The sequence below is a fragment of the Bos grunniens genome, chromosome 9, assembly GCF_055505025.1.
Source record: "Bos grunniens cultivar Pamir isolate PY7600 chromosome 9, Bosgru_T2T1.0, whole genome shotgun sequence".
Classification (NCBI taxonomy): domain Eukaryota; kingdom Metazoa; phylum Chordata; class Mammalia; order Artiodactyla; family Bovidae; genus Bos; species Bos grunniens.
The window spans coordinates 90,241,561-90,266,869 of record NC_141173.1 but is presented as its reverse complement, the minus strand read 5'-3'; the positions used below and the strand labels follow the sequence as shown (position 1 = coordinate 90,266,869).

Sequence of the window (25,309 nt, the reverse complement as noted above, 5' to 3'; positions counted from 1 at the left end):
TCTCCATCTGTACAAATACAAACATTCTCTGACTTAGCTCAGATGTGACTTTCCAGGAAGCCTTCTCCCAACCCTCGTACAGGTAATAGCACCTCTCATTTCCGGCATCCTTAACCCTTTCTTCTCTCTCACTCTACTCATACAATGCATATTATATGCTTATTATTCCACTCATATGATTGTTAGTCTCAATAGATGACGCTGCCCTGAATGCCAAGGGCTTTGTTTAATCCCAAATAGTTTCTACCCCTTTGTCTCACTTCAAGCATTTGAGTTTTATTTTCGTATCTTAGATCCATATATGCTTAGAGCTTAGCTATAGAATATGAGAGCTGAAAAGCAGCTCTTTAGTTGAATATGAGAAAAGAGAGGCCAGTGAGCTGATGAAGATACCCAATGCCTCAGAGCATCACCACTGCTAGAATATTCCTGTCCTGAGTAGCTTGGGGTGGCAGACTGAGCACTAGCCTTATGGTTCAACACATATGGCCTCAACAGATTGTTTACAGCTCCTGAACTTTGATTTCTTTTTCTCTGCAAAGGGGGTGACAGGAAGTGGGAAGCGGGCACAGGGCTGTGAAGTTTAAACAGAATAAAATACACAACCTACACAGTGTGCACGGGGAAATGTAAATCAAATCTCCTTATCCCTTTCCCAATCTGACGGTCTTTATACCATACTGTAGATTACCTCTTTACCTACCTATCAATGTCCTGGATGTTGATAATTCACTCTAGACCATGCTAGAAGAATCTGAAGATATTCACAATGATCTGGAAGCAATGTCCGAGAAATTACAGTACCTCGATAGTGTGTACCATACAGAAACAATGTCTCAGCAAGTGGCAGACCTGGGACGGGAGACTGAGGAGCTGCGACAGGTGATCAAAATTCGTTTACAGAGTCTCCACGATGCTGCCAAGGTAAAAAAAAGAAAAAAGATGATTTAAATGGAAAAGTCTATCATTATGGGCTTCCCAGGTGGCACAGTGGTAAAGAATTCTCCTGGCAATGCAGGAGACACAAGAGATGCAGTTTCGATCCCTGGGTTGGGAAGATTCCCTGGAATAAGAAGTGGCAACCCACTTCAGTATTCTTGCCTGGAAAATTCTATGGACAGAAGAGCCTGGCAGACTATAGTCCAGGAGGTCGCAAAGAGTCCGACATGACTGGGCGACTGAGCACACACATCATTAAAAACAACAATGGCACATCCTTAGCAGTTCAGTGGTTAAGACTCTGTGCTGCCAATGCAAAGGACATGGGTTTGATCCCTGGCAGGGGAGACAAGATCCCCCTTGCTGTGGGGGGATGCTGTGACCATAAAATAAAATAAAATACATAGATACATTTTTAAAGTAAAAACAAATGGTGGCAGGAAGTGCAGGTAGATGCTCACCTCTAGTGAGCCTTCTTGACTATGAATGTTACCCTCTTATGCCTGATGCATGGTGAGGTCACACAATACCATACGTTGGAGTTTGAAGCAGACAAAGGTTTATTACAGGGCCGCGCAAGGAAGCAGATGGCTCATGTCCCAAAACCCTGTAACATCTCGAAGGGTTTCAGCAAAGCATTGTTAAGGCCAAATGAGGAAGGAGTTTTGAAGCATCTGTGATCAGCTCATGCACAATTCTCTGATTGGCTGATGGTGGGGTGACAGGGTGGTGGCTTAACATTATCAGTCCTTAAGCCCCAGGACGCCTGGGGCTGTGTGCTCTTAGTCATCAAGTAGTTAACACCATCCATTTGGTGGGAGATTTTAACACCTGTAAAACAAGTCAGGGAATTTACATCAGATACTATTATCTGGGTACTTCAAAGAGGAGCTAAAATAGAGGGTATAAGGGGAAGGGTCTGCCCCAGAAGGCCCTATAGGGGGTCATGCTATTCCTGAATCTGAGGTTCTTGGATGTCTTGAGGCAGAAAGAATTCAGTGAGAGATAAAGTTATAGGTAAGAAGTGGATTTATTTAGAGAGAAACACACTACACAGAGCATGGGCCATCTTAGAAGGTGAGAGAGAGCCCTGAAATATTGTGGTTCATTTTTATGGGCTGGGAAGTTTCATAGGCTAATGAGTGGGAGGATTATTCCAATTATTTTGGGGGGAAAGAATGGGGATTTCCAGGAACTGGGCCACCACCCATTTTTTAACTTATGATTGACCTCAAAACTGTTCTGGTGCTGGTGCAGGTGTCATTTAGATGCTAGTGTATTACCAAGAGAACATAACGAGGCTCAAGGGCTACTGGAAGTGAATCTTCTGCCATCTTGGACCTAGTTGGTTCGAATCAGTTTTGTCATGTCCTATGGCTATGTCATTGTTTTAATGGTTGTACCCCTCCCCCTTCCCTCTTGTTTCACTGCCTGTTTACATGATAGTAGTCTCCACCTATGACTTTGGACTTCAAGTGCTTATATGTCAACATTGATGTCACTCTTACTCTGCAGGATATGAAAAAATTTGAAGCAGAGCTCAGAAACTTACAAGTTGCTTTGGAGCAAGCCCAGACAACCCTGACTTCTCCAGAAGTTGGACGTCTAAGTCTCAAGGAGCAACTCTCTCACCGACAGGCAAGCAAAAATAATTCAGGGGAAATGAGGGGGGAGCTATATTTTTGAAAAAGAAAGGATAGTTAGGAAAAGTGATTTCTAAACTTATTGTCTGAGCACTGTATGCAGTATTAAAAAAAAAATTCCTGGGAAAGTTTTTATAACTTTGGACAGACCTGTAATTTAGTTAATATCTCTTGCTTTTGAAATAAACTATTAAAATGTAAAATTTAAAAATATTTTAGAATATATCTTTTAAATGGGAAAAAAATTTTTTTTTTCTTTTTGGCTGTTCTGGGTCTTTGTTGTGGTGTGTGGGCCTCTCTTGTTATAGAGCACAGACTCCAGAGCACATGGGCTCAGGAGTTGAGGCACACGGGCTTCTCGAGTTGTGGCATGTGGGCACAGTTGCCCCCAGCATGTGGGATCCTGGTTCCCTGACCAGGGATAGAACCTGAGTCCCCTGCATTGGAAGGTGGATTCTTAACCACTGGACCACCCAGGAAAAATGTATATTTTATACCTACATACACCTTATATAAATAAATTGATATCAAATTGTATAAGTATAGAATTTTAAAATTTAGAATGTGAACTTGCACTTTCAGCATTTGCTGTCTGAGATGGAGTCACTCAAGCCAAAAGTCCACGCAGTGCAGGTCCGTCAGAGCGCGCTCCGGATCCCCGAGGACGTGGTCGCCAGCCTGCCGCTCTGCCACGCGGCTCTGCACCTGCAGGAGGAGGCCAGCCGGCTCCAGCACACGGCCATCCAGCAGTGCAACATCATGCAGGCATGTGCAGCCGGGCCAGCCGGCCTCTGCAGGCGGTCCCCACACCGCCGGCAGAGCAGCAGCAAATGAGTCATGGGCTGCTTTTCTTAGCGCTTGCGTGGGCTCAGCCATCAGAACACATCCAGAGTGTTAACTCTGACAGCTTGTTGTGATTATATAAAATAGGGACATGAAATGCTATCATTTAGATCACCCACAAATGCCTGGGGCAAGCTCTATTAAAAATATCTTTTGGTGAAAACTATCTTTAAGCAGCATATATATATATATATATATATATTATGAAAAACAACTTGTAAAGGTTAATTTTATATTCAATCATATATTTTTGTTATTATTCATCTGAAAATCATTTAGAACTTTGTAATAAGATTTTACTGCTAAGGCATACTACAGAGTTCGTTTTTTTTTTTTTTCCTTCATATTTCAGCTTATTCAGCTTATTTTATTGCCTGAGAAGTACACTCAGCTATAACTCTTAGTCCCTTCACCTAAGAGACCGATTATTTACTAGGAAGAAATGAAACTATCGCATATCGAAGAAATGAAACTATCTCATATCTGCTTTCAATTAGTATTTCACCTACTTTATCCAAAAATTGTATACATGCCCTCTCATTAAACCACTAATGGTCTATTTGGTCAACTCTTCTTGCATTATCTTATGATTTGTTAGACAGTAAATTGCTGAGTGTAGAAGTCACACTTTGTTGATTTTTTATATTGTATTGGAGTATAGTTGATTTACAATGTTGTGTTAGTTTTAGTTGTCTAGTAAAGGTAATCAGTTATACAATATCCACATGTTTTAGATTCCTTTTCCATGTAGGTCATTATAGAGTATTGAGTGGAGTTCCCTGTGCTATGCAGTAGGTCCTTGTGTGAAAGTGAAAGTGTTAGTTGCTCAGTCATGTCCAACTTTTGTGACCCCAGGGACTTTGGCCCAACAGGCTCCTCTGTCCATGGGATTCTACAGGCAATAATACTGGAGTGGGTAGCCATTCTCTTCTCCAGGGGATCTTCCTGACCCAGGGATCAAACCTGGGTCTCCTGCACTGAAGGGAGATTCTTACCATCTGAGCCACCAAGGAAGCCCCAGGTCCTTATTAGTTATCTATTTTATGCATGGGCTTCCCTGGTGACTCAGATGGTAACGAATCTGCAATCCCAGTCTCCCAGTTTATCCCCCATCTTTCCCTCCTTCATAACCACAGGTTTATTTTCTACATTTGTGACTCTCTGCTTTGTGAATAAGTTCATTATTTGTACCATTTTTTTTTAGATTCTACATATAAGTGATCTCATATAATATTTGTTTTTGTCTGACTTACTTCATTCAGTATGACAACCTCTAGACAATCTCTACCTTTGTTGCTACAAATGACATACTTCATTCATTTTTTCTATCTCCTATTCCAGCACTTAGCTGAGTCCCTCACAGAATTTCCTTCACAGAAAAATGAAGTAATCATGTTTTTTGTACTACTTTTCTACCATGTTCTGGACCATAACATTGTCATCTTTAAGACAATAAAGAGAAGAAGGAGGATCTAACCACTTCAGTTCAGTTTGCTTCAGTCGCTCAGTTGTGTCTGACTCTTTGCCACCCCATGGACTGCAGCATGCCAGACTTCCCTGTCCATCACCAACTCCTGGAGCTTGCTCAAACTCATGTCCATCAAGTTGGTTGTGCCATCCAACCATCTCATCCTCTGTTGTTCCCTTCTCCTCCTGCCTTCAATCTTTCCCAGCTTCAGGGTCTTTTCCAGTGAGTCAGTTCTTCGCATCAGGTGGTCAAAGTATTTGGAGCTTCAGCTTCAGTTTCAGTCCTTCAGATGAATACTCAGGACTGATTTCCTTTGAGATTAACTGGTTTGATCTCCTTGCTGTCCAAGGGACTCTCAAGAGTCTTCTCCAGAACCACTATGTTCGGCCAAAGGTGGCTCAGACAGTAAAGTGTCTGCCTGCAACGCAGGAAACCTGGGTTCGATCCTGGGTTGGGAAGATCCTCTGGAGAAGGAAATGGCAGCCCACTCCAGTACTCTTGCCTGGAAAATTCCATGGACGGAGGAGCCTGGTAGGCTGCAGTCCATAGGGTCGCAAAGAGTCAGACACAACTGAGCGACTTCACTTTCAAGACTCTCAAGAGTCTTCTCCAGCACCACTATGTTCAGTCCATCAATAATCTTGACAAAAGTTTTAGAGAGAAGGCTCTGAAACATCAGCAGAAAATTGGGAATTTGAATCATCTAGGAATTTTCCCCATCATTTTTTTGCTCCCTTGACTCATGGGTAAATAGACATTAACACCAGAGTTTGTCAGAAGCAGCACAGAGGCACACACACAGTTATTGGTATCAACAGATAATCGTCTGTGCTTTTGTTTTTTCCTTCAAAGGAGGCTGTGGTGCAATATGAACAATATGAGCAAGAAATGCAGCACCTCCAGGAACTCATAGAAGGAGCTCACAGAGAGATTGAGGATAAGCCTGTGGCCACCAGCAACATCCAGGAACTGCAAGCCCAGATTTCTCGGCATGAGGTAAGACAAGCCAAGTTCAAGGGCAAGGCCCTGGCGTGATGAGAATATGTGATTGGTTTTTAGCATAACATGTTGGGGCATAACATGTTGGGTTCTTGGAGAGCTTCTTTGGCTGTCTTTGCATTTTGAGTGCTATTTTTGCTGATGTTCTCTAAGACCCAGTAGCATGAGTCCTCCACTTAATTCCAAAACCTCTTGATCCAACATTCATGACATGTCTGTCTCCACCATGACCCACTGACTGCTTCCATCAGAATTCTCACAATTCATACACCAAAACACACTATCCTCCCTGTCTTCTTTCTTTATTTATTTATTCATTTGGCCTCTCCATGCTGCATATGGGATCTTAATTCCCCGACCAGAGATTGAACCTGTGTCTCCTGCACTGGAAGTGTGGAATCTTAACCACTGGACTGCCAGAGAAGTCCCTGTACTCCCTGTGTTTACAGATTATAAGGAACAGCAGCGCTCAAAGCCTTGCTGCTTTGATGGCCCTCATTAAAAAGAAGGGATATTTCATGTTAAAGAGAAAATCATTGCTCTTTCACATATAGGTCATTTCACCTCCTTTTCCCAAAATCAGTGAAAGGCTTATATTGTTGGTTTTGATGATTACTGTGTTATGACTCAGCAGCTTTTTCATTTTCAGATATGCCTCCTTCCTTGTATCTTTGGCATACAAGGTCATAATGAATGACCTTGAGGACTTGAACACCTTTGTGCAAACCTGGTCTCAGAGGTCATATACCTCGAGTGTTTCAGTTCCTTCAGGAGAGCAGTGACTTTCCTTTCCTGACTTGTTAAATCCTGTATAGGTCACAATGACTCTTTCCTTGGTGGCTGATTACAGCATCATGAATTTTGGAAAGTTACTAGAGGAGGGTGTGTCTTCTTTCTCTGTGCCAAGGGTAGACATTTAGCTTATCCTTCCATCTACTCTATTTAAACTGTGTTTTCATAAGAGCCCAAACCAAATATCATAGTAAGGTTCTCATAAGATTCAGTTGTTGAATTTTTCGCAATTGTTGTTAAATAATTGTTGGAAAATCTCACTCCCCCCGCCTTGGCAAATGCAGTTCTTTAACTTCTTGTCACAGCCAATGCATCACATTCATGTATGATTTATAAAATAATGTAAATAAATATCCTACCTCCATTTACTCCTACACTGTAGATAATCATCTATGTTAACTATTCATTTCTCTTCTGTCACTGGTTAAATGAAAAGATGTTTTGCAAATACGTGAAAACTATATATAAGGCATACATTAGACTTCATGCTAAGTCGCTTCAGTCGTGTCCGACTCTGTGTGACCTCATAGACAGCAGCCCACCAGGCTCCTCGGTCCATGGGATTTTCCAGGCAAGAGTACTGGAGTGGGGTGCCATTGCCTTCTCCATTAGACTTCATAATACACATTTATTCTGAAACTACTTTTAATCCCACATCATAAGATCCAGAATTTTGTTGCAACAACTTTTCAACCACAGCAAATACTTTTTTTTAATCTATCTGGAATGACAATAATTATCATTACTATAGATTTTTTGTTGTTTTATGTGTTTTAAGACAGTTTACAGTGTTTTCCAGATTATCTTTCATAAAAACCCGATGAGCTTAAGAATTTGTGTGGGTGTGAATTGTCTTCATTTTACTGATAAGAAAACAAATTAATTTTTTAGAATGACTTCTTAAGTTTCCAGATGTAGTAGCTGATAGAAAACAGATTCTAATTTGGTACATTTTGGGGACTTCCCTGGTGGTCCAGTGGTTAAGACTCAGAGCTTCCACTGCAGGGGGTACAAGTTCAATCCCTGCTCAGGGAGCTAAGACTGAAAAAAAAAAAAAAAAGAATGATGGTGTAGGAGAATACATGACTTGCCAGCTCTCAGCAGAGTCAGCCATAGACTGTCCTCTGGCTCCTGTTCAATGATCTGTTCATTTTGTCGCGTCTTCTCCCAGTTCTAAACATTAGTGCAGACCTGTGTTAGTCTTGGCATGTGATTTAGAGTGCATTTGCATGTTTATAATGACAGAGTCCTGCATCAGGCTCATTGTTTGTGTAAAACAAACACAGGAAGGAAAGTGCGGTGGAGGGCAGTCGGGGTGGAGGTGGGGTTGGGGGAGTCGTTGGGGAAGCCCGATTTAGAACAGGGAATTCTGGGAGAATGTTTTTTCCTGTTTTTTTTATGTGTGTGTTTAATGGATTTTCATCTTGAGGTGAGGCTAGTTTCCATATAACTTTAACTCATAAAGATGACTAATCATTTGTTTATTTCTAGGGAATTCACTTTTTTCCCTGTAATTTTTCAAATGTTACATTTAATTAAAAAAAAAAAAAAAGTGATCCTGTCACTTTTAAAGCATAGGAAAGACTCTCAGAGCTGCTTTCCATGTGACACAGAAGGCATGCTCCTGGGCGCAGGTGGTTGCCCAGAGGGCACCTTCCCTCAGAGCAGCCACTGTACCCGAGTTCCCACTTGTGCACTCATCCCTTGTCTTGATCTTCAGAAATACTCAGTTAAAACTACACATACATATGCTTCCTGAGTGTGGAGAACTCATTAACCCATCCATGCTCCATTTTAATTTAGCGAATTTGACCCCCAACCCACAAAGCTCCTGGGATACCGGCAGGTCTCTTTTTACAGAAGAAGGTTCTAGAGAACTATTTCTTCAAGGGAGTCTCATGGACTAATGATAAAAGGCAGATTTTCATAGGCCTAATAAATCAAAATCTTTTGGAGCCTAGATCAGAACTGCATTGCTAACAAGCAACTCAGATGAGTTTTATACCCAATAATTTGAGATTTAGAAAACGGGCATTTGCTATCAGTGTGCTAAGCAGGGTACTGCCATAGGGGACGTGACCATCCCTGTGGGCATGAATGGTGGAAGGACTGAGACTAACTCTGTTTCTCACAGAGTCCTCAATTTTACCAGATGGGCAGCCGTGGTATGAAGGCTCAGTGGAGTATATGAGGGAAATTTTCATGAATGCACAAAATTTTAGCTGAAAATATAGAATTCAAGGAGTCCAGTGAGCTGGCAGATGACTTCCAAACATGCATGTTTACTAGTTATTATAGAGTATTCATATGTTAGGCACTAAAGCATATGTGATAAATAGCTATTTAAAAATCTTATTAGGGGAGTTTCTTGGCAGTCTGGTGGCTAGGCCTTGGTGGTTTCAATGCCATGGGCCCGGGTTCAATCCAGGGAACTAATATCCATCAAGCTGTGTGACTAGGCCAAAAAAAAAAAAAATCCTATTAGGTTTAACTAAGTATCTGCAACCCTGAAAGGTAAAGAAGTGATGATTTCTACTTTTTAAATCCTAGATTAAAAAATCCCTGTACTTTCTACTAGAAGTCAAGAGGACAGGCTGCTAGCTGAATTCTGCTGGATTGTTTTCCCTTACACTGACACAGTCGGTTTTGGTTGGGAGGGGAAACACAAAGTGACAACAATCACAAAATGGTGTGTTTGTGTGTTCATATACATATACACACAGAAGGCAATGGCACCCCACTCCAGTACACTTGCCCGGAAAATCCCATGGACAGAGGAGCCTGGTAGGTTACAGTCCATGGGGTCGCAAAGAGTCAGACACGACTGAGTGACTTCGCTTTTCATACATATACACATGTATATATATACACATGTATCATTTTGTTATTGTTATTTTGTTTCTGAACTTCAAGTTCAAAGCTGTAGTTTGAATGTCAGGTTCAAAGCTCTCCTTTGAGTGTATACACACACATTGTAAAGACTCACAAAATGTGTACTGTACAAACACTAAAGACAGCTTTTCAAGTGAAGAAGCCAAATAAAAGGAATAGAAAAAAAAGCAGAGATTTTGTACTTTGAGGATTAATATTTTTGTTAACATGAATGTAAAAAAAAAAAAGAATGCTTACATGTTCATTTTTTAATCTTTGAAGTAAAGAAAGTATAAATTTAACATTTTAGGATTACCATTTTAGATTATTTTAGAAGTTTAATAGTATAATATTTGTTTTTTAAGAGCTATGTGCTATTTAGAATACATTTTCAATTAGCTCCTTGTAAAAATTTTAAAACCTCAAAACAATTTTTTTGACTAACAAAGGAAACCAAAAGACATTATAATGGAACAGAACTTCAAGTTCAAAGCTCTAGTTTGAGGCATCAGAAACATTAGAGGCATAATAGAGTACATGAGGGAAATTTTCATGAATGCACAAAATTTTCTTTGGGGAGGAAAATGCATCAAAAATAAGGATTTCCTAAGTAGTCTTTAGCTTATCTGCAAAAAACAACTCGCCAGGGTCACAGGAATTCAGGAGCAGTTTACTTTATGACTCGTCTGTCACAAATGACTGCTCTGTTTGACATATTCGAGATGGTAAGAACCCAGCATTGCATTTTTGGCAGTTTTAGTCATCACATGACCTAATTTCCATGGCATGAACCATCTGGCAATTTCAGATTCCTCAGGCATTTTAAAGAAAGTTGCCGGTCTTTAACGTTACCCAAATGCCAGGCCAGCCCTGAGCATCTCTGGGATTAGAATCCCTGCCGCCTGGCTCCGTGCCTCCCGCCGCGCGGTCCCCACCGCCCCTCCCGGCCCCGCCGCGCTGTGGTCTGGCTCGGGGCGCGCGGCAGGCAGGCTCCGCGCTCGCACCGTCCACATCCTGCCTCCCCGCCGCTCGGTCTGGCGCGGCTCTGTGATTTCATTGGCCAGCCCCGGAGGAAGATGAACGCTTCTAGCTCTGTTTCCTTCTGATGCTGCTGTGACACCCCAAGGCGGGGGGGAAATGTTTCCTCAGGAGCTGGCTCAGAAAATCAAGGGCTACCAAGAGCAGATCGCCTCTTTGAACTCCAAGTGCAAGATGCTGACCATGAAAGCCAAGCACGCCACCATGCTGCTGACGGTGACCGAGGTGGAGGGGCTGGCGGAGGGGACGGAGGACTTGGACGGGGAGCTCCTCCCCGCGACCTCGGCCCACCCCTCTGTGGTCATGGTGAGTAAGGGTCAAGGCCGGCTTGCCAGTGCGCTCTCTTCCTTCTGTCTCCTGGCTAGTGGCCTGAGCTCCTTTCAGGGGGCTTGGTATTAGAGATCTTGCAGATATGAACTGAGGAACAGTCCCCTTAACTCTCTGACTACATTTGGGCCGAGGCCAGTCTTTGACACTGTAAACAGTGGCAGTTGAAACGAAGCTATTTGAGACTCCTTAATTACTTAATGTGCTGAAGGTCAGCCCTGCATTTGTTTATAATTTAGCAATAATGCTCAGAGGCTCTGAGCGTCAAAAAAATTCCTTTGCACAGTTTTCTAGTTTTCTGGGGGAATGGGAGAATCAGGCTACATATATTTGTGTGTGTATGTTTTTCCTGGTAATGTGCTGGGTGGCTAGGTGTGCTTGCTTATTCTGTTGTATAAATGTTTCATAATATATCGAAGAAAAGCTATTATTAGAAGAATAAGATAATAGAAAATCCAACAGTTATCTTTGGATTAAAATAAATTCCATTCATTTCTATCTGCAATGTTATTTCCCCCATCACTGTGCATCCTAAATGAGTTCATTATCCTCTTAATTCACTGTTTTCCAGCACTTACATTTTCACACATATGTACTGTGTCTTCGGTAGTATATAACCAAACCTGACCTCTTTTTGTGATATATTACTTTGGGTACATTTGTCTCTCTAGAATAGTTGGAATTTGAAATACCTACAAAAGACCAAGCCTTAATTCAGAGACCGTTTTTTCATTTGTATGCTTTGTGATTTTTAATCATTATTTATAAAGATACAGACAATCAAGAAAAGGAACATAAGTTAAAGAAATATTTAATTGGCAATGAAACTGCATAATGTGACATGTATCCCCTACCCACGTGTGTTTACAATGGTCCCTAGTGTCATAGTCACTTGAGGACAAAACTTTCAAATAGTAACACAGAATTTGTAAATTGAGATCTCAGTAACTCTAACTTTTGTTGTATGGTTATCTCTGTTTTAACCCGTGCCTGGTCAGGTGTTTTGTTAATACAACTAACCAATTTTCGTGTCCTTTGGGTCACATTCTATGTGACAGATGACTGCAGGTCGCTGTCACACTTTGCTGTCACCTGTCACTGAGGAGTCTGGGGAGGAGGGAACCAACAGTGAGATCTCCTCTCCGCCTGCTTGCCGCTCCCCTTCACCTGTGGCTAATACAGATGCCTCTGTTAACCAGGTACTGCCCACTTGGCATCCCTCTAGCTCAGATCTCTGAACGGATGCAGGACTCCATTCTCTGTTCTTATTAGACTGTGGGTATGGCTCGTAGACTTTGAGAATCACACCATTAGGTGTAACAGTTGCATAAACTGTGATTATCATGTGAGACCCATGCTGGCTTAACCTACTATCTCTCCTGGGCTACTGAGATGAGATGAGCAAAAATTAGGTCACAGAAACGAGAGCTGCAGAAGGGCCTGTTTTAAGGCATTATGGCTTTAGCATCTAACAGCTGTTTGTAATGGAGTACTGCATCCTAATAGAAAATGAAATGTTCATGTCACCTTTGTAAAATAACATGATTCTATTGCTGTTGTTAACATTCATTGAACAAAGTTTTGACACTTGCCAGCTCGGATTTTGAAGATGGAAAATTTATCTTCATCATATAATATAACAAAGACTTCTTCATTATTTACTAGTTGCCAACCAATTTAAAGGCCATCTGTCAGTATATACATTAGTGCCTAACTAGATCTGTGTTTTGAGTTTTCTTATCTGTCGATAACCTTAAGTTTTATTTTATATAAAATGGGGACAACAGCTTCTCATTATGAGGTGCCTTTTGAGTGTACATTCCATTAAATATAGATCATACTAAATTAAATATCTCAAAAATTTTCATGAAAAATATTGGATAGAAATCAAAAGGATGTTTTTATAATAATCAGAATTGTTTAATGCATATTGAATAATGCTTTCTCTTTTTTACTTTAGCCAAAGAACCAAAAACAATTTTTTAATTGCTTTACTATGAAATTACTTGTGTTCAAAAAAGCTGAAATTTATTATCAAGGGAGAAGCATTGACCAGAGCAAATGTTCTATAAGCTATATTACAAACCAATCATATTATTTTATTTTAAAGCAGAAGCATTCAAAATAGGATTTCTGTGATATAGAGAGCCCACCTCCCTCCAAACAAGGAAAATAAAGCAATGAAATCTTTCGATAAAACAATTCTCGTGGTAAAAATCTGTGGAGCTCTAAGAAAAGTATCAGTTCATTCATTATCAGCTAGCTAGCTTGCTTGGCATGAAATCTTGTGCTAGGATCCAGAGATATAATAAAGGATGAAACAGCAGTGGCCCCTGCTTTCAAGCACCTTATAGTTGAGTTAGAAAAGTGGCCATAAGTTGAATAATAACAAAAGTGTTAGGGGAAATTTTAAAAAAGGAGAAGTTCACAGTATTCTGGAGGATTTGGGAAACTGTTCTCCAAATTCTGATTTTAAAATATGAATTACTCATTCTTTGACGATGTGTTCTTCCCTGTGGCCGCAGATGTCATTAGAATCATAGAAATATGGCTAGAGTCAGCTTTTTATTGTGTAAGAAAATGTATCCTATACGATGGGTTTAATGTTCTTAAAGTTTCCAAGTTGAACAATGAACACTGACTGTTGGACTAACACTATGGAAAGAATATCCCTCTTCTAAAATAATAAATCTCAGTGCTGCATCTTATGAAGTGTCTTTCCTTGTACAGGTGAAAGTCTTCTGTAAATGATGTTGTATGCAAGCATTTTCATTACAGTTGCTTTAACTGTCAAGCTCAATCAAATCTCCAAATTATGAGCAAAATTATGCTTTGTCTTAATCCCATGTTGACCCCCCTCCCAGATCACAGGAAAACTTTGATTTAAATTTTAATATTAACCTGACATAGTATTGTATAAATTATATAAATTAGGGGAAAAAGATCTTTATTTCTTTCATGTCAGACAACTTTACTCCCAGGAAGTTGTTAGAAAGCAAAAGTGTTATGCTTGGTGTTATTCAAACAAATTGACCCCGTCATTCCAGCCACATGCAATTCTCATCGAGTGATGTAAGTCAGAGGAAAATGAACAAATACTGCAACATGGCCAGTGAGCCTGCATTTACAAAACTTTCTCTTGAAGCTGAGGAAAGCGTTTAGAATTCCCATAAGTTCCAGTTTGCAGACACAAAACACCGCACAGAATGTACACAGCTGTTTCTAGGAAGGGCCAAATATAACTGCTTTATAAAATCGCAGCTGTTAAAAAAAAAAAGACTGTGTGCTTGCTACTCTGTAAGTAGATCTCCATTATATAACTAACTAATCTCCCCACAGTCAGTGTGTTCTGTCTCTGACAGTAGTTATTAGCTGAAATGTGATAGCGGTTTAGTTTACTTGAGGAGAGAAATAATGAGACATCCCCAGACTTTGCTGCAGGATTCTTGATCCTATTAAAAGCAAGCCAAGACTTGGGCTCCTCCTCGGAAGAGTTGAGGAAAGTAGAAGTTTGAAAAGAGCAGTATTGTAGTAAGTAGAATCCCTGTCTCCAGTTTAAAAGCTGGGGATGGATCCCAGCTCTTCTGCTAAGCTGCATGTACCTGGAAAGTCCCTCATTTGTAATGGGAAGAAGTGCTACTTAATTCACCACATTGTGAAAGTTAAATGTGATATGGATTCTGAAAGCACATTTTAGCCTGGAAAAGGAATCAAAATGTAGTAGTTTCCAAATTTAATTCCGTAGGAATCTGCTAGATAATAACTCCTTTAATGTAGACGCGTAACCAACAAGAGATATTTCTAGGGATGATTTCCTCACTATAACAAATATTTAGTAGTTACTTATAGAACTAATCAATTTATTTTATTAAATCTATGTAGTCCTCAAATAGATGCAAATTATTAATCTATAAAAGGTGATATTTTCAAATTATTTTAAGAAATTTGAGACACAGAAGCCAGAAAACAGATTTTTTTTGTAACAAATTTATTTTATTTTATTCTTTTGGGCTTTCATTATTTATAATATTTAAAATTTTTACATCAAAACAACTATTTGCTTTTCCTTGTGGACACTCATAGTACTATTAATACCATCCATGTAAGCAAAATAATAGAGTTTAAAGAAGTCTTTTTAGAGAACGTCCCTGGTGGTCAGTGGTTAACATTCTGCATTTCCAATGTAGAAGATACAGGTTTGATTCCCGGTTGAGAAGGTTAGAAGATCTTAAATGCCATGCAGTGCAGCAAAAAAAAAAAAAAAAAAAGTGCTTTTACATATACAGTTTTTTTATGAATGTATATGTTATTGTTGTTTAGTTGCTAAGATATGTCTGGCTCTTCGTGACCGTATGGACTGTGGCCCACCAGGCTCCTCTGTCCATGGGATTCTCCACTGGAGTGGCTTGCCATTTCCTTCTCTAGGGAATCTTCCTGACCCAAGGGTTAAACCCAAGTCTCCTGCATTCCAGGTGGATTCTTTATCACTGAGCCACCAGGGAAGCCCAATGAATGTATATACCTGCCTGTTATTTGCCAAACACTCCATGGTATGCTCAGATTCAGACACTTGCACAGTTTTTAAGGAACTCACAGTCTGTGTGAGAGCAGGCACACGGTGACCATGGAGTGGGACAAGTGCTCTGAGGGTGGGAAGCAGAATGTGAAGGAAGGACGCAGGGTAAGTACCTAAACAAGGCTGGAGTTCAGTGGGTCGAGGACTCCCCCCTTTAGTTTTAAAGTAGTATAAGTCAGGTGCAGTTGGAGTGCTCTAGAGTGAGAAGAAGTCTTTCAGGCAGAAAGAAGCACATATAGGAAGTTTTTTCAGGCAGCAGGAAGGAAAACGGCCTAGCAAAGCAACTGCAAATAACATCAGAATAATGGGAGAAGCATAGATTTGGCGAAGGAGATGGGGGGAGAAATGAAGCTGAGGGGGATATAGGAAACACACCCTGATGCCACACGAAAGAATCTGAACTTTGTCCAGGAGCTAATAGTTAACCACTGAAGGAATTTAACTAGAAGCTCTGCACAGAAGTGAGCTTTAGAACAGATTCTTCAGTATCAGTGTAGACAGGAGGATGGTGATGGACAAATCTAGAGCCAGGGAAGTGAGTGAGGGACAAAAGTTTACACACTCTGGTGTCTGGTCCAGTTATGCAGACTGATGACTGATCACCAGTCATTTACTGGTGATGTAAATGAAAGAAACAGCCGGGGGACTGTGGGGCCCTGACAGAGCCTCCCCACGTGACGTAGGCAGCCTTTCCTCTCTTAGAATTACCGTGCGCATGTGAATGTGGAATCCTGTCTTACCTGGCTTCCGGTTTGCAGAGGAAGCCATGAATCAGAATTCTTACAAAAGCTCCCTTTCTGGTTGAAGAGAAATTCGAAACAATTTAAAACACTGTATAAGCCAAGCTAAATATATGCAGGCTAGAGGCAACCTTCAGGCTGACAGTTTGCAACCTGAGAGTTACGTAGTTATCCCTATAGCGTGAACTTGAACTTGAACCCAACCTGTGCTGTGGCAAAGGTGTAGAACTTCATCCTTACATGTGCAGTCGTGGTCAGGGAGAGAAGGAATGGAGAATAAATCCCAAGTGAGGTGATTAGAAAGATGGATAAAACTTCATCCATTCACTGAAAGATGGACAAAACGTCATTTTTCCTAAATCCATTTCTTATCCTCCATGTGTTTTTTTGGGTTGGTTTGTTTGTTTTGTTTTTTCAAGTATTGAATTTGAAGAGACAATGGGATCAACTTGTACAACTCATTATGTGAGTCTGGAGCTCATAAATATAGCAGTGTTTAAGAATGAGTGCACGAAACAAAAGAGAAAGACTGAATGACGAGAGAGGTCGGAGGAGAACAGAGAGGGTAAAAGGAAAGTCTTTTCCAAGAAGGGATGATCAGTGGTACTGAATTCCAGTGAGAAACCAGGCAAGAGAAGATTCGAAAAATAATCATTTTATATCACAGAAAACAGCCACTGATGATTATGGCCAGAGCGCTTTTAGTGGCCTCACTAGAATCAAGGCTCAGTTGGGTATTTAGAAGTGGACGGGTGAACATATTAAGTGTAAACTACCATCTTCAGAAACTGAATTATGAAGCAAAAGGGAGAAAATGATGGTTACAAATGTGTGTGCAAATTGTATTTGTGTGTAATGAGTCATTATGTTATGATTTGTATAACTTTTAATATATGATACCCTAAAAGAAAAAAACCAAAGAAGGCTGTGTGTAGGTGTTTGCAGACGGAAAAGATTTATTTATATGCTAAGGGGAAAGTCAGTGGAGATGGAGTAGATATTAATGAACCCAAATCCTTGAGAAAGGGAAGGTGGATGAGGTTGTAGGGGCAGGTAAGAGGATTATCTTTACTCAAGAGGACTAGAAAGAGTGAAATAGAGGTGAGTCTGAATATAGACAGACCTTTGAAAATTTGAGAAGTTGCAGAAATATCCCAGTTTGTGTGTGTGTGTACATGTGTGCACACACACATGCATTCTGTAAGGAAAAGTTGGATTGAGTCATAGTTGGGGTTTTCCAAGTGTTTGAAGCAGAACTTAAAGGGGCAAAGGAAACACAGCTGTTGGCAAGAGAATGGTTTGCATCACTTAGTCAGAAATATACTCAGGGTGAATCAGTTCAGTGATGACAGCCTGTCATGTTCAAGGAGGGCAAGTGGGCGAGGATGGATGGATATAAGGTTGTCAGGGATTTGAAAATACCAAGATGATCTGCTCGAGATGAGTGACAGGGTTAGGGATGAAAAGGAACCAGTCTCCATGCTCCAGTGTCATCAGTAAATGTGGAGGACTTACCTGGAGGCCTCAGCAATAAGAAGATGGTAGAGGGTCTCATGGCCACTCAGATATCACTTTATTTAATCCTCGAATCCACCCAGGGTTGTGCAGATGAGGGAGTCCATGCACAAGATGTGAGTGACTTGCTCCAATTCTATGGTGGTGGTGGTGGTTTAGTTGCTCAGTCCTGTCAGATTCTTGTGACCCCCTGGACTGTAGCCCACCAGGCTCCTCTGTCTATGGGATTCTCCAGGCAAGAATACTGGAGTGGGTTGCCATTTCCTTCTCCAGGGATCTTCCCAACTCAGGAATCGAACCTGGGTGTCCTGCATTGCAGGCAGATGATTTACTAACAGAGCTACGAGGATCCAGTTCTCTAGCTACTTAGAAGGTGAATTTCACCTGGGGTCTCAGGTGTCCTGACTCCTCCAGTGTCAGACTGCTGTCTGAACTCATTCTACTATATGACCCTGCTTCTGCCCTAGTATTGACCCCAAGACACCAGGCTCCTTCCTGCTGTTGCCTTGGTTTTTCCCAGGTATCTGGGGCCTTCAGTACTTTTTACCAAGACATCATCAAAAAGGCTCAGGTTTTTAATCTTAAACAGTACAACTGGGAAGTAGTGAAATTTATAATAGTATTTTCCACAATATAAACAGTACTCCCTTCAATTTCTATAAATATATAGATACACAACCATAAAAACAATTAAAAGCATATGAATTATGTATCTTGATATAGTAAATTCTATTATCAATACTAATAAAACATGTCATGTTACTTATTGCCCAAGATATAAAAAATTCAAAAGCCTCCTGTTTCAGCATCCACTTTGTTTCTTGTGTTCTTCCAGGAATTGAATAGAAGAAAACCTCTTTATTATTTGTTTCTTAGAGTAGTTTTAGCCTCCCCATTACCTTTTCCCTTATTAAATATTAATATATTTATAATTTAAGTAATTTATTTATTAACATGTTTAATTAAGACATATTTAAATAACGTATCTAACATATTTAAATTAATTTCTGTGAATAAAGAACTCAAATGTTGAAAATCTGGCTATACCTGAAAAAAAACTTTTCAGAGATTTAAATGTGTTTAAATCAAAGGTTTTTAAAAGTTGTTCAAAACTGATCAACATATTCATCAACGTTTCAGGAAATACATCATTTAGATTCTCCTTTTTTTCTGGTTAATCAGTCTTGAAGTGTGTATACCAGTTAAATTCTTTGTATTTTAATTTTGCCAAATATAAAATAGGAATGAGTTTTGGTAACTTGAAATATTGGTAAATTGCTTTTTATATGAATCAACATTTGAAAGCAACAACAGTGTGCTTTGATATGACCTTCTTATCACAAGAGTTTACTAACTTTGATGGTTGTAGCCCCCAGGGCCAGGTATGAATCCTAAAACTTTCCTCTGCATGACAAGCACAGTGACCTAAGCTTTGTCCTCCTCTTGCATCTAACACTGTACCTTGCTCCCACAGGACATCGCTTATTACCAAGCCTTATCTCCTGAGAGGTTACAGACCGATGCTGCCAAGGTTCCCCCCAGCACGCTGCCACCCCAAGAGCTCTATGAACCGGGACTGGAGCCTTCCGCTACTGCGAAGCTGGACGATCTGCAGCGCTCTTGGGAAACCTTAAAGAATGTGGTAAGTCTGCCAGATGTGGGATTATTTAGCCCACGAGACAGAGGAGCCTGGCGGGCTGCAGTCCTAGGGTCGCAAAGAGTCGGACACAACTGTGCACACACGCAAGACACTAGATTTCCTTAGCGATTGTCTTATGAAATTAGTGCCTAATGCTTACACATCCCATGTACAGTTGAATAGCCTCAGTTGGGTCACAGAGGTAAAGCAGTGAGGAAAGAAATGTCGTAATCTAGAAGATAAGGGGTGGGAAACATTTGGTAATATCCCTTTTCTTCTTTAGATCAGCGAGAAGCAGCGCACACTCTATGAAGCCTTGGAACGCCAGCAGAAGTACCAGGACTCCCTCCAGTCCATCTCCACGAAAATGGAGGCCATCGAGATGAAACTCAGTGAGAGTCTGGAGCAGGGCAGGAGTCCCGAGAGCCAGATGGCCGAACATCAGGTAAGAACAGCCATGACTTCAGCTTCTTGCTTGATCAAACTGGTGCACCCTTATTTATGACTGACTGCTCAAGCCGGTGCATAAGAGAGCAGGCTGGCATGTTTCACTGTATCAACTGTTACAGAGTCAGCAAGATTCCAAGTGGTGGTTTTGTTTCCATCATTGCTTTAGGAAGGGATCCAAGAGGGGAAGAAAGAAATTCAGGCGTTGGTGTTGCTTTTTCACATTTATTATTACATAAACTGTCTTTCCTTATTGTTGCCACATTATTTTTATTTCATTTTGAACTATTATCATAAGAATAAAAGGCACCCCACATCTACCCTCTCTGGGTATTGTTTTTTTTTTTTAATTAAATTAATGAATTTATCCTTTTTGGCTGCACTGCCCAGCCTATGGGATCTCAGTTTCCTGACCAGGGGTCAAACCCGTGCCCCCTGCAGTGGAAGCACAGAGTCCTAACCACTGGACTTCTAGTGAGTTGTTTAAAGAAACTTAGCCAGTGTGTCCCTGGAGGAGGGCATGGCAATGCACTTCAGTACTCTTGCTGGAGAATCTTATGGACAGAGAAGCCTGGTGGGCTACAGTCTTTGGGTCACAAAGAGTCAGACATGACTGAGCAACTGAGTGTGTACCCGGTACCTTCTTATCACTTAGAATAGCTCTGAGACTTCAGCGCGCAAAGAAGCAGTTGAAGAAAAAGGGTTTCCAAATTATAATCCTGTGGTTGTCCCAGACTTAAATCATTTATTAAAAGGTACACTGGGAAAAAAAGGAAAAAGATATATTGGATGATGCTTCAGTTTTAGGTGAGAAACAGAGATGAGATGATTACATTAACCTAGCTCAGATACTGTTAGAAATGCATCACTTTATAATGCATGCTAAGTGCATAGGTTAATAATGCTTTAGCAATATTATCAGATTACTATTAACACTTAACTGAGTCCAAGATACTGAGGGGTATCAATATCTTTACAGTCACCTAAATATTCGATCACCACGGCGCAGGAAAATGCTGCCTGCCCTGACCAGATCTCAGAAGCATAAAACAACCCTATCAAAGGCAGAGGGAAACAGAGATACTTTTAGATGCTAATTTAGAGCTGTGAAAACATGGTATGATATATGTGTCTATCAAATAAAGACTGGGAAATTTGTCAGCTCTAAGAATGAAACTGTGTACTCTGTCTTTACTTAACATCATTATAGTTTTAGAACCCACAGTAACCTTGGCATACATTGCCTGTTTATATGTATAGTCCAAGATAAAATTGTACTATTTTACAATAAAGGGCCTTGAAGTATTAACACAAAAGTGGAAACAATTCATCTAGAGACAGTATTGAGAAATAGTGGTTTCAGGTTTTTGACATTCTCATAGCTTCTTAAGATAGACATCAGAGTGTACAGGATCCATTTTTACAGGCCTTGTTTTGGTAAAATGACCGTCTGTGGGTCTTTCTGCTATCTTAAAATCACCCACAGTCCATTTGGCTTGGGGAGGGTGCTATAAAAATACGAAATTAAAACTAACCTTTGTTTGCTTGGATCAAGCCGATCACAAGGACTGTCAGGGACTTAGGTCTCTATTACTACCATGCTGTGTTCCCCTGAGCACCACAGTCCTTTTAACTGATACCTCGGTTTTGTAATTGTCAACATCCACTTCATTGTCACCTGAGGGGCCTCTCTGGGTGGCCCCAGTGTGCTTCCCAGGGCTCTGTCTGCCCCTCACCTCTCCAACCCTTCACTGTACCTGTACTAGCCAGAGAACATCCATGCATTTGATTACAGCTTCTTTTAAGCAACCAAAAAGGATTAGGGAGTTTTCCAGGTGGCGCTAGTGGTAAAGAACCTGATTGACGTAAGAGACATGGATTTCATCCCTGGGTCAGGAAGATCCCTTGGAGGAGGGCACGGCAACCCGTTCTAGTATTCTTGCCTGGAGAATCCCATGGACAGAGGAGCCTGGAAGGCTGCAGTCCGTAGGGTTGCACAGAGTCAGACATGACTGAAGCAACTTATCATGCACGCACAAAAAAGATTGAGGAGAAGTTGTCCAAAGGCTTGATTAGAGTGAATCTAAGTGTCACAGGCTTAGTCAGCGTCCCAGTTTACAAAATTTGACTCTCTCTACTTTCAGGTACTTTCTGATCACTGTGTTTGTTCAGGGCTCATCATTCTTGTGTTCCAGGTGACAGACCACAGCTCCCAAAGACCCTTCACTGGGTCCCACAGCACTTACTAACAGAAAGTAGGATCCTGGTGGTCTGCCTTGACCTTCCAGAGTTCAGAATTAAGATGCAAATTAACTCTCAATCACCAGCATCACCCTGCCTCTCAGGCATTAGTATGAAAACACAAACTGAATGTACAGAATTATTATTTTGTTTAAGGGATCTAATGGCGAAAACTCAAAATTGCACATTAATGCTAAGCATTATAAATTAGAAACTATCCTGTGACTTTTCTTGTCATTAAGGCCAACCACATGATTTTCATCCCTTTCTAAATTGAGAGTGGTGATGCTAACAATTATAGCACTGAGGAGATGTAATTCTAATTCAGTGCTTACCCATCATTTGAACTTAACAAGTATATTAATGCTCTAAGGAGAGGGAAGGAAATATAAATAATGTATAATTTCTTGTATCACCACAAATCTAACATTTTCCATCTGACCTACTTTTGCTAACTTTTGCTGTCTGTACCTAAATTCTGCAAATTCTGGGACAGTGCTGCCTACATGGAAAGCTAATGGTATCATAATACCTAAATTGGTTTTTGGCTTCTGGAATGATACTTTAAAAATCCTAAGATATGATAGAATTACTCTAGGTTTTTTTTTTTTTTTTTTGATGCTGCAAAAACACTTTATCGTTTCCATTTGGTCCAAGGCTTGAGAGAGGGCTCCTGAGTGTTAAAAAGCTGCCTAGTGGCTGCAGAGAGGGGTTTCAGGCAGCCCTGACGTTACGGGGACTTCTCAATGGCCACTGGTCTCCAGAAGTTCCTAGTCGTGCTTGAGGGTGAGCCTTTCGAAGACATATTTGCCCAACCCAGCCTGGGGACCAGCCAGCCTGCAGAAGTGGTCAGGTGGTCACCCGTGTTCTTGATGAGTTTCACCTCCTCATCTAGAAAGTGATTCTCCAGCAAGTCACAGATGTGGGGGTCTGCACGGGCAGAACCCAGGCCATGCAGATCCCAAAGGGCCTGGCTCAGGTTCTTCTCTGTGAGAAGGGCAGCTTCCCTAGCATCCTGGGTTTTACCCCACTCATCTTGAGACAGCTTCCACACGTCCAGAAAGAGGTCACGGATGCCATACTGATTTTGCATTTTCAAGAGATGCTTTGCACCCTCGCCCTTCTCCTTGGCCAATTTGCAGAAAAAGGTGGCCCATACCCTCCAGAGCCACATCGTCACGGTCGAAATAGAAGCCCAGAGAAAGGGAGGTGTAGGAGACCCGCAGATGCATGTTAACCAGGCAGTTGACGGCGGCCTCCACCTCAGTGGAATAATTCTGACGAATCTGAGAGCTCATGGTTGATCGTTAATAAGGAGTTAAGCTCAACAAATGGTGGCTGGTCCCGGTGATCGTGGACAGCTGAGTGGCTGATGCTAAAGGTTGCGACTGGAAAAAAGGTTGGAGGGTGGTCTGAGGCTGGGGAAAGGGACAACCCTGGATCTGTTCTGTCCAATCACTGTTGAAGCAAGAGACAGATCTATGGGACTGTTGAGCACACTTTGAGAATTACTCTTTTAAAATAAAGAATGTGGGTAAGAGGGGCCAATATGATTTTCGTACTTTCTAAAGGTTAATAAAAATACTTCAATTTTTTTCTTCTCCCCAACATGCTCTGGGAAGTAATGTTTCTTTAAAGAGCTATTCTAATTCCTATGATTTTCCTCTAAACACCTGTCTAAATCTACCGAATTTGGGTGGAGTCTTGTGCCTTTCCTGGTACCCTCTTGAAATTGAACAATAGGTTTAATTTGGAGACATCAGTGCAGTTCATGAGCTGATTTGTGGCTGTTCTGCGTGTTACGGGACCTTCATATCATGGGCAGCTAACCCTTTGTGGGTGTATGTTATCTTTGCTACCCGAACCCAGTGGTAGTTTGGAGGCAGAGCTCTGAGGTTATTTTGGTTCTGTTTCTTTAATATATGTAACTGCTCAAAGTTTGAGATGGACTGAGCTGGTGTAGACAGTTATGAAAGTCACAATGAAATTCATGTTCTCCTTTCTTGTTGAACCAGACGTGCACTCCGTGTTCTCCCCAGAGTCAGTTTAGAAAAGCCCAAGGTACTTTAAGCCAGACTGGTCATACACATGCCCTCCTTGTAAACACAAGTTAGAAACACAAAGAGGAACATTTCATCTCCTCTCCTTAGTTTTGAGTCAGGTGCTGTAGGAAAGGAAGCAGCTGGCCACCAGTTGAAACGAGTTACAGATCAAAGACATATTCAACTGCTGGATTTTTTTGTTTTTTAGATTGAAGTTCACATCACATGAAATTAACCATTTTAAAGTGTACAGTTCAATGACTTTTAGTTCTTTTACAAGGTTATACAATCGCCCCCCTCTATCTGGTTTCAAAACATTTACATCACCACAAAAGGAAATCCCATCTCCTGGTAAGTTTGCCTAGTGGGTCTTGAAGTTAAAACTTAACAACCTTCCCCAAAATATCCACTCTCCCTTGAGAGTAAACTGAAGCATGGACAGAGAGGCTTGACTCTAACAGTATGGAAATTAGCAGTTCTAGGATTCCTAATTCCTTTATCCCTTACTTCAGGACATTCGGATAGCTGCTTACAACATTGTGAGTTTGAAAAGGAAGTAGTTCACGTCACTCTATACCTTATTGGTAAATCCACTGAGATTAAATGAGGAAGATTTTTTTTTTTTCTGGTTGTTTTATGATTCAGATACCTGTTTTGTCTATAATGAATTGGAATTAATTCAACTAGATATGCAGAGTGCCTACTGTGTTCACAGCTGAAATAGACTTTTTCATGAACATATGATTTAGGGAGTGAAGTGAATTACCAGCACGTTATACATAACCCAGTGAGATGATTGTGTGTTACAGTGGTGGGAGGTAAATGAAAGGAGACTCTAACAGATCTGTTGGGAAAACAAGGATTTTGAAAGTTTGGAATAGTAACAGGAGTGGGTAGGAGGCACTATTAAACATGTAAGGAAAGGCATAGAATGAGAGAGTGAGAGTGGATGTGGTGTGCATTAGCAAAGGGGGCTCATCTTGTACAGAGAATCAGTGCAGAAAAAAGGACAATAGGTCAGACAAGTTATAGAGAAGCACTTAAAACAGACCAAATGATATGAATTTTATATTTTTGGCAATCAAATACCAAAAATGATTATAAAATAGGAGAAAATAACTTACTGGATGAAAAGCATTTTGAATGTATAACAAGCAATAATAGTCTGTAAACTTATTACAATCCTATG

The 25,309-nt window shown here is 40.8% G+C and overlaps 1 protein-coding gene across 22 annotated transcripts in view; it reads left to right on the top strand.

The window, feature by feature from the left end:
* SYNE1 (spectrin repeat containing nuclear envelope protein 1) overlaps positions 1-25,309 on the top strand; it is a 500,805-nt gene that overhangs the window by 302,854 nt on the left and 172,642 nt on the right. For 16 of the 22 annotated variants that reach the window (XR_015133337.1, XM_086318390.1, XM_086318382.1 and 13 more), the window contains 8 exons: positions 739-924; positions 2,455-2,577; positions 3,165-3,347; positions 5,746-5,889; positions 10,705-10,899; positions 11,979-12,119; positions 19,226-19,393; positions 19,674-19,835. Coding sequence is in view for 19 of the 22 variants with exons in the window: in XM_086318390.1 (XP_086174516.1) it covers positions 739-924; positions 2,455-2,577; positions 3,165-3,347; positions 5,746-5,889; positions 10,705-10,899; positions 11,979-12,119; positions 19,226-19,393; positions 19,674-19,835 (1,302 nt within the window). In the remaining 3 variants the exon portion in view is untranslated. Of the gene's footprint in view, positions 1-738; positions 925-2,454; positions 2,578-3,164; positions 3,348-5,745; positions 5,890-10,704; positions 10,900-11,978; positions 12,120-19,225; positions 19,394-19,673; positions 19,836-25,309 lie in introns of those variants that run through there. The other 6 variants (XM_086318389.1, XM_086318388.1, XM_086318387.1 and 3 more) reach the window with 2 other exon arrangements.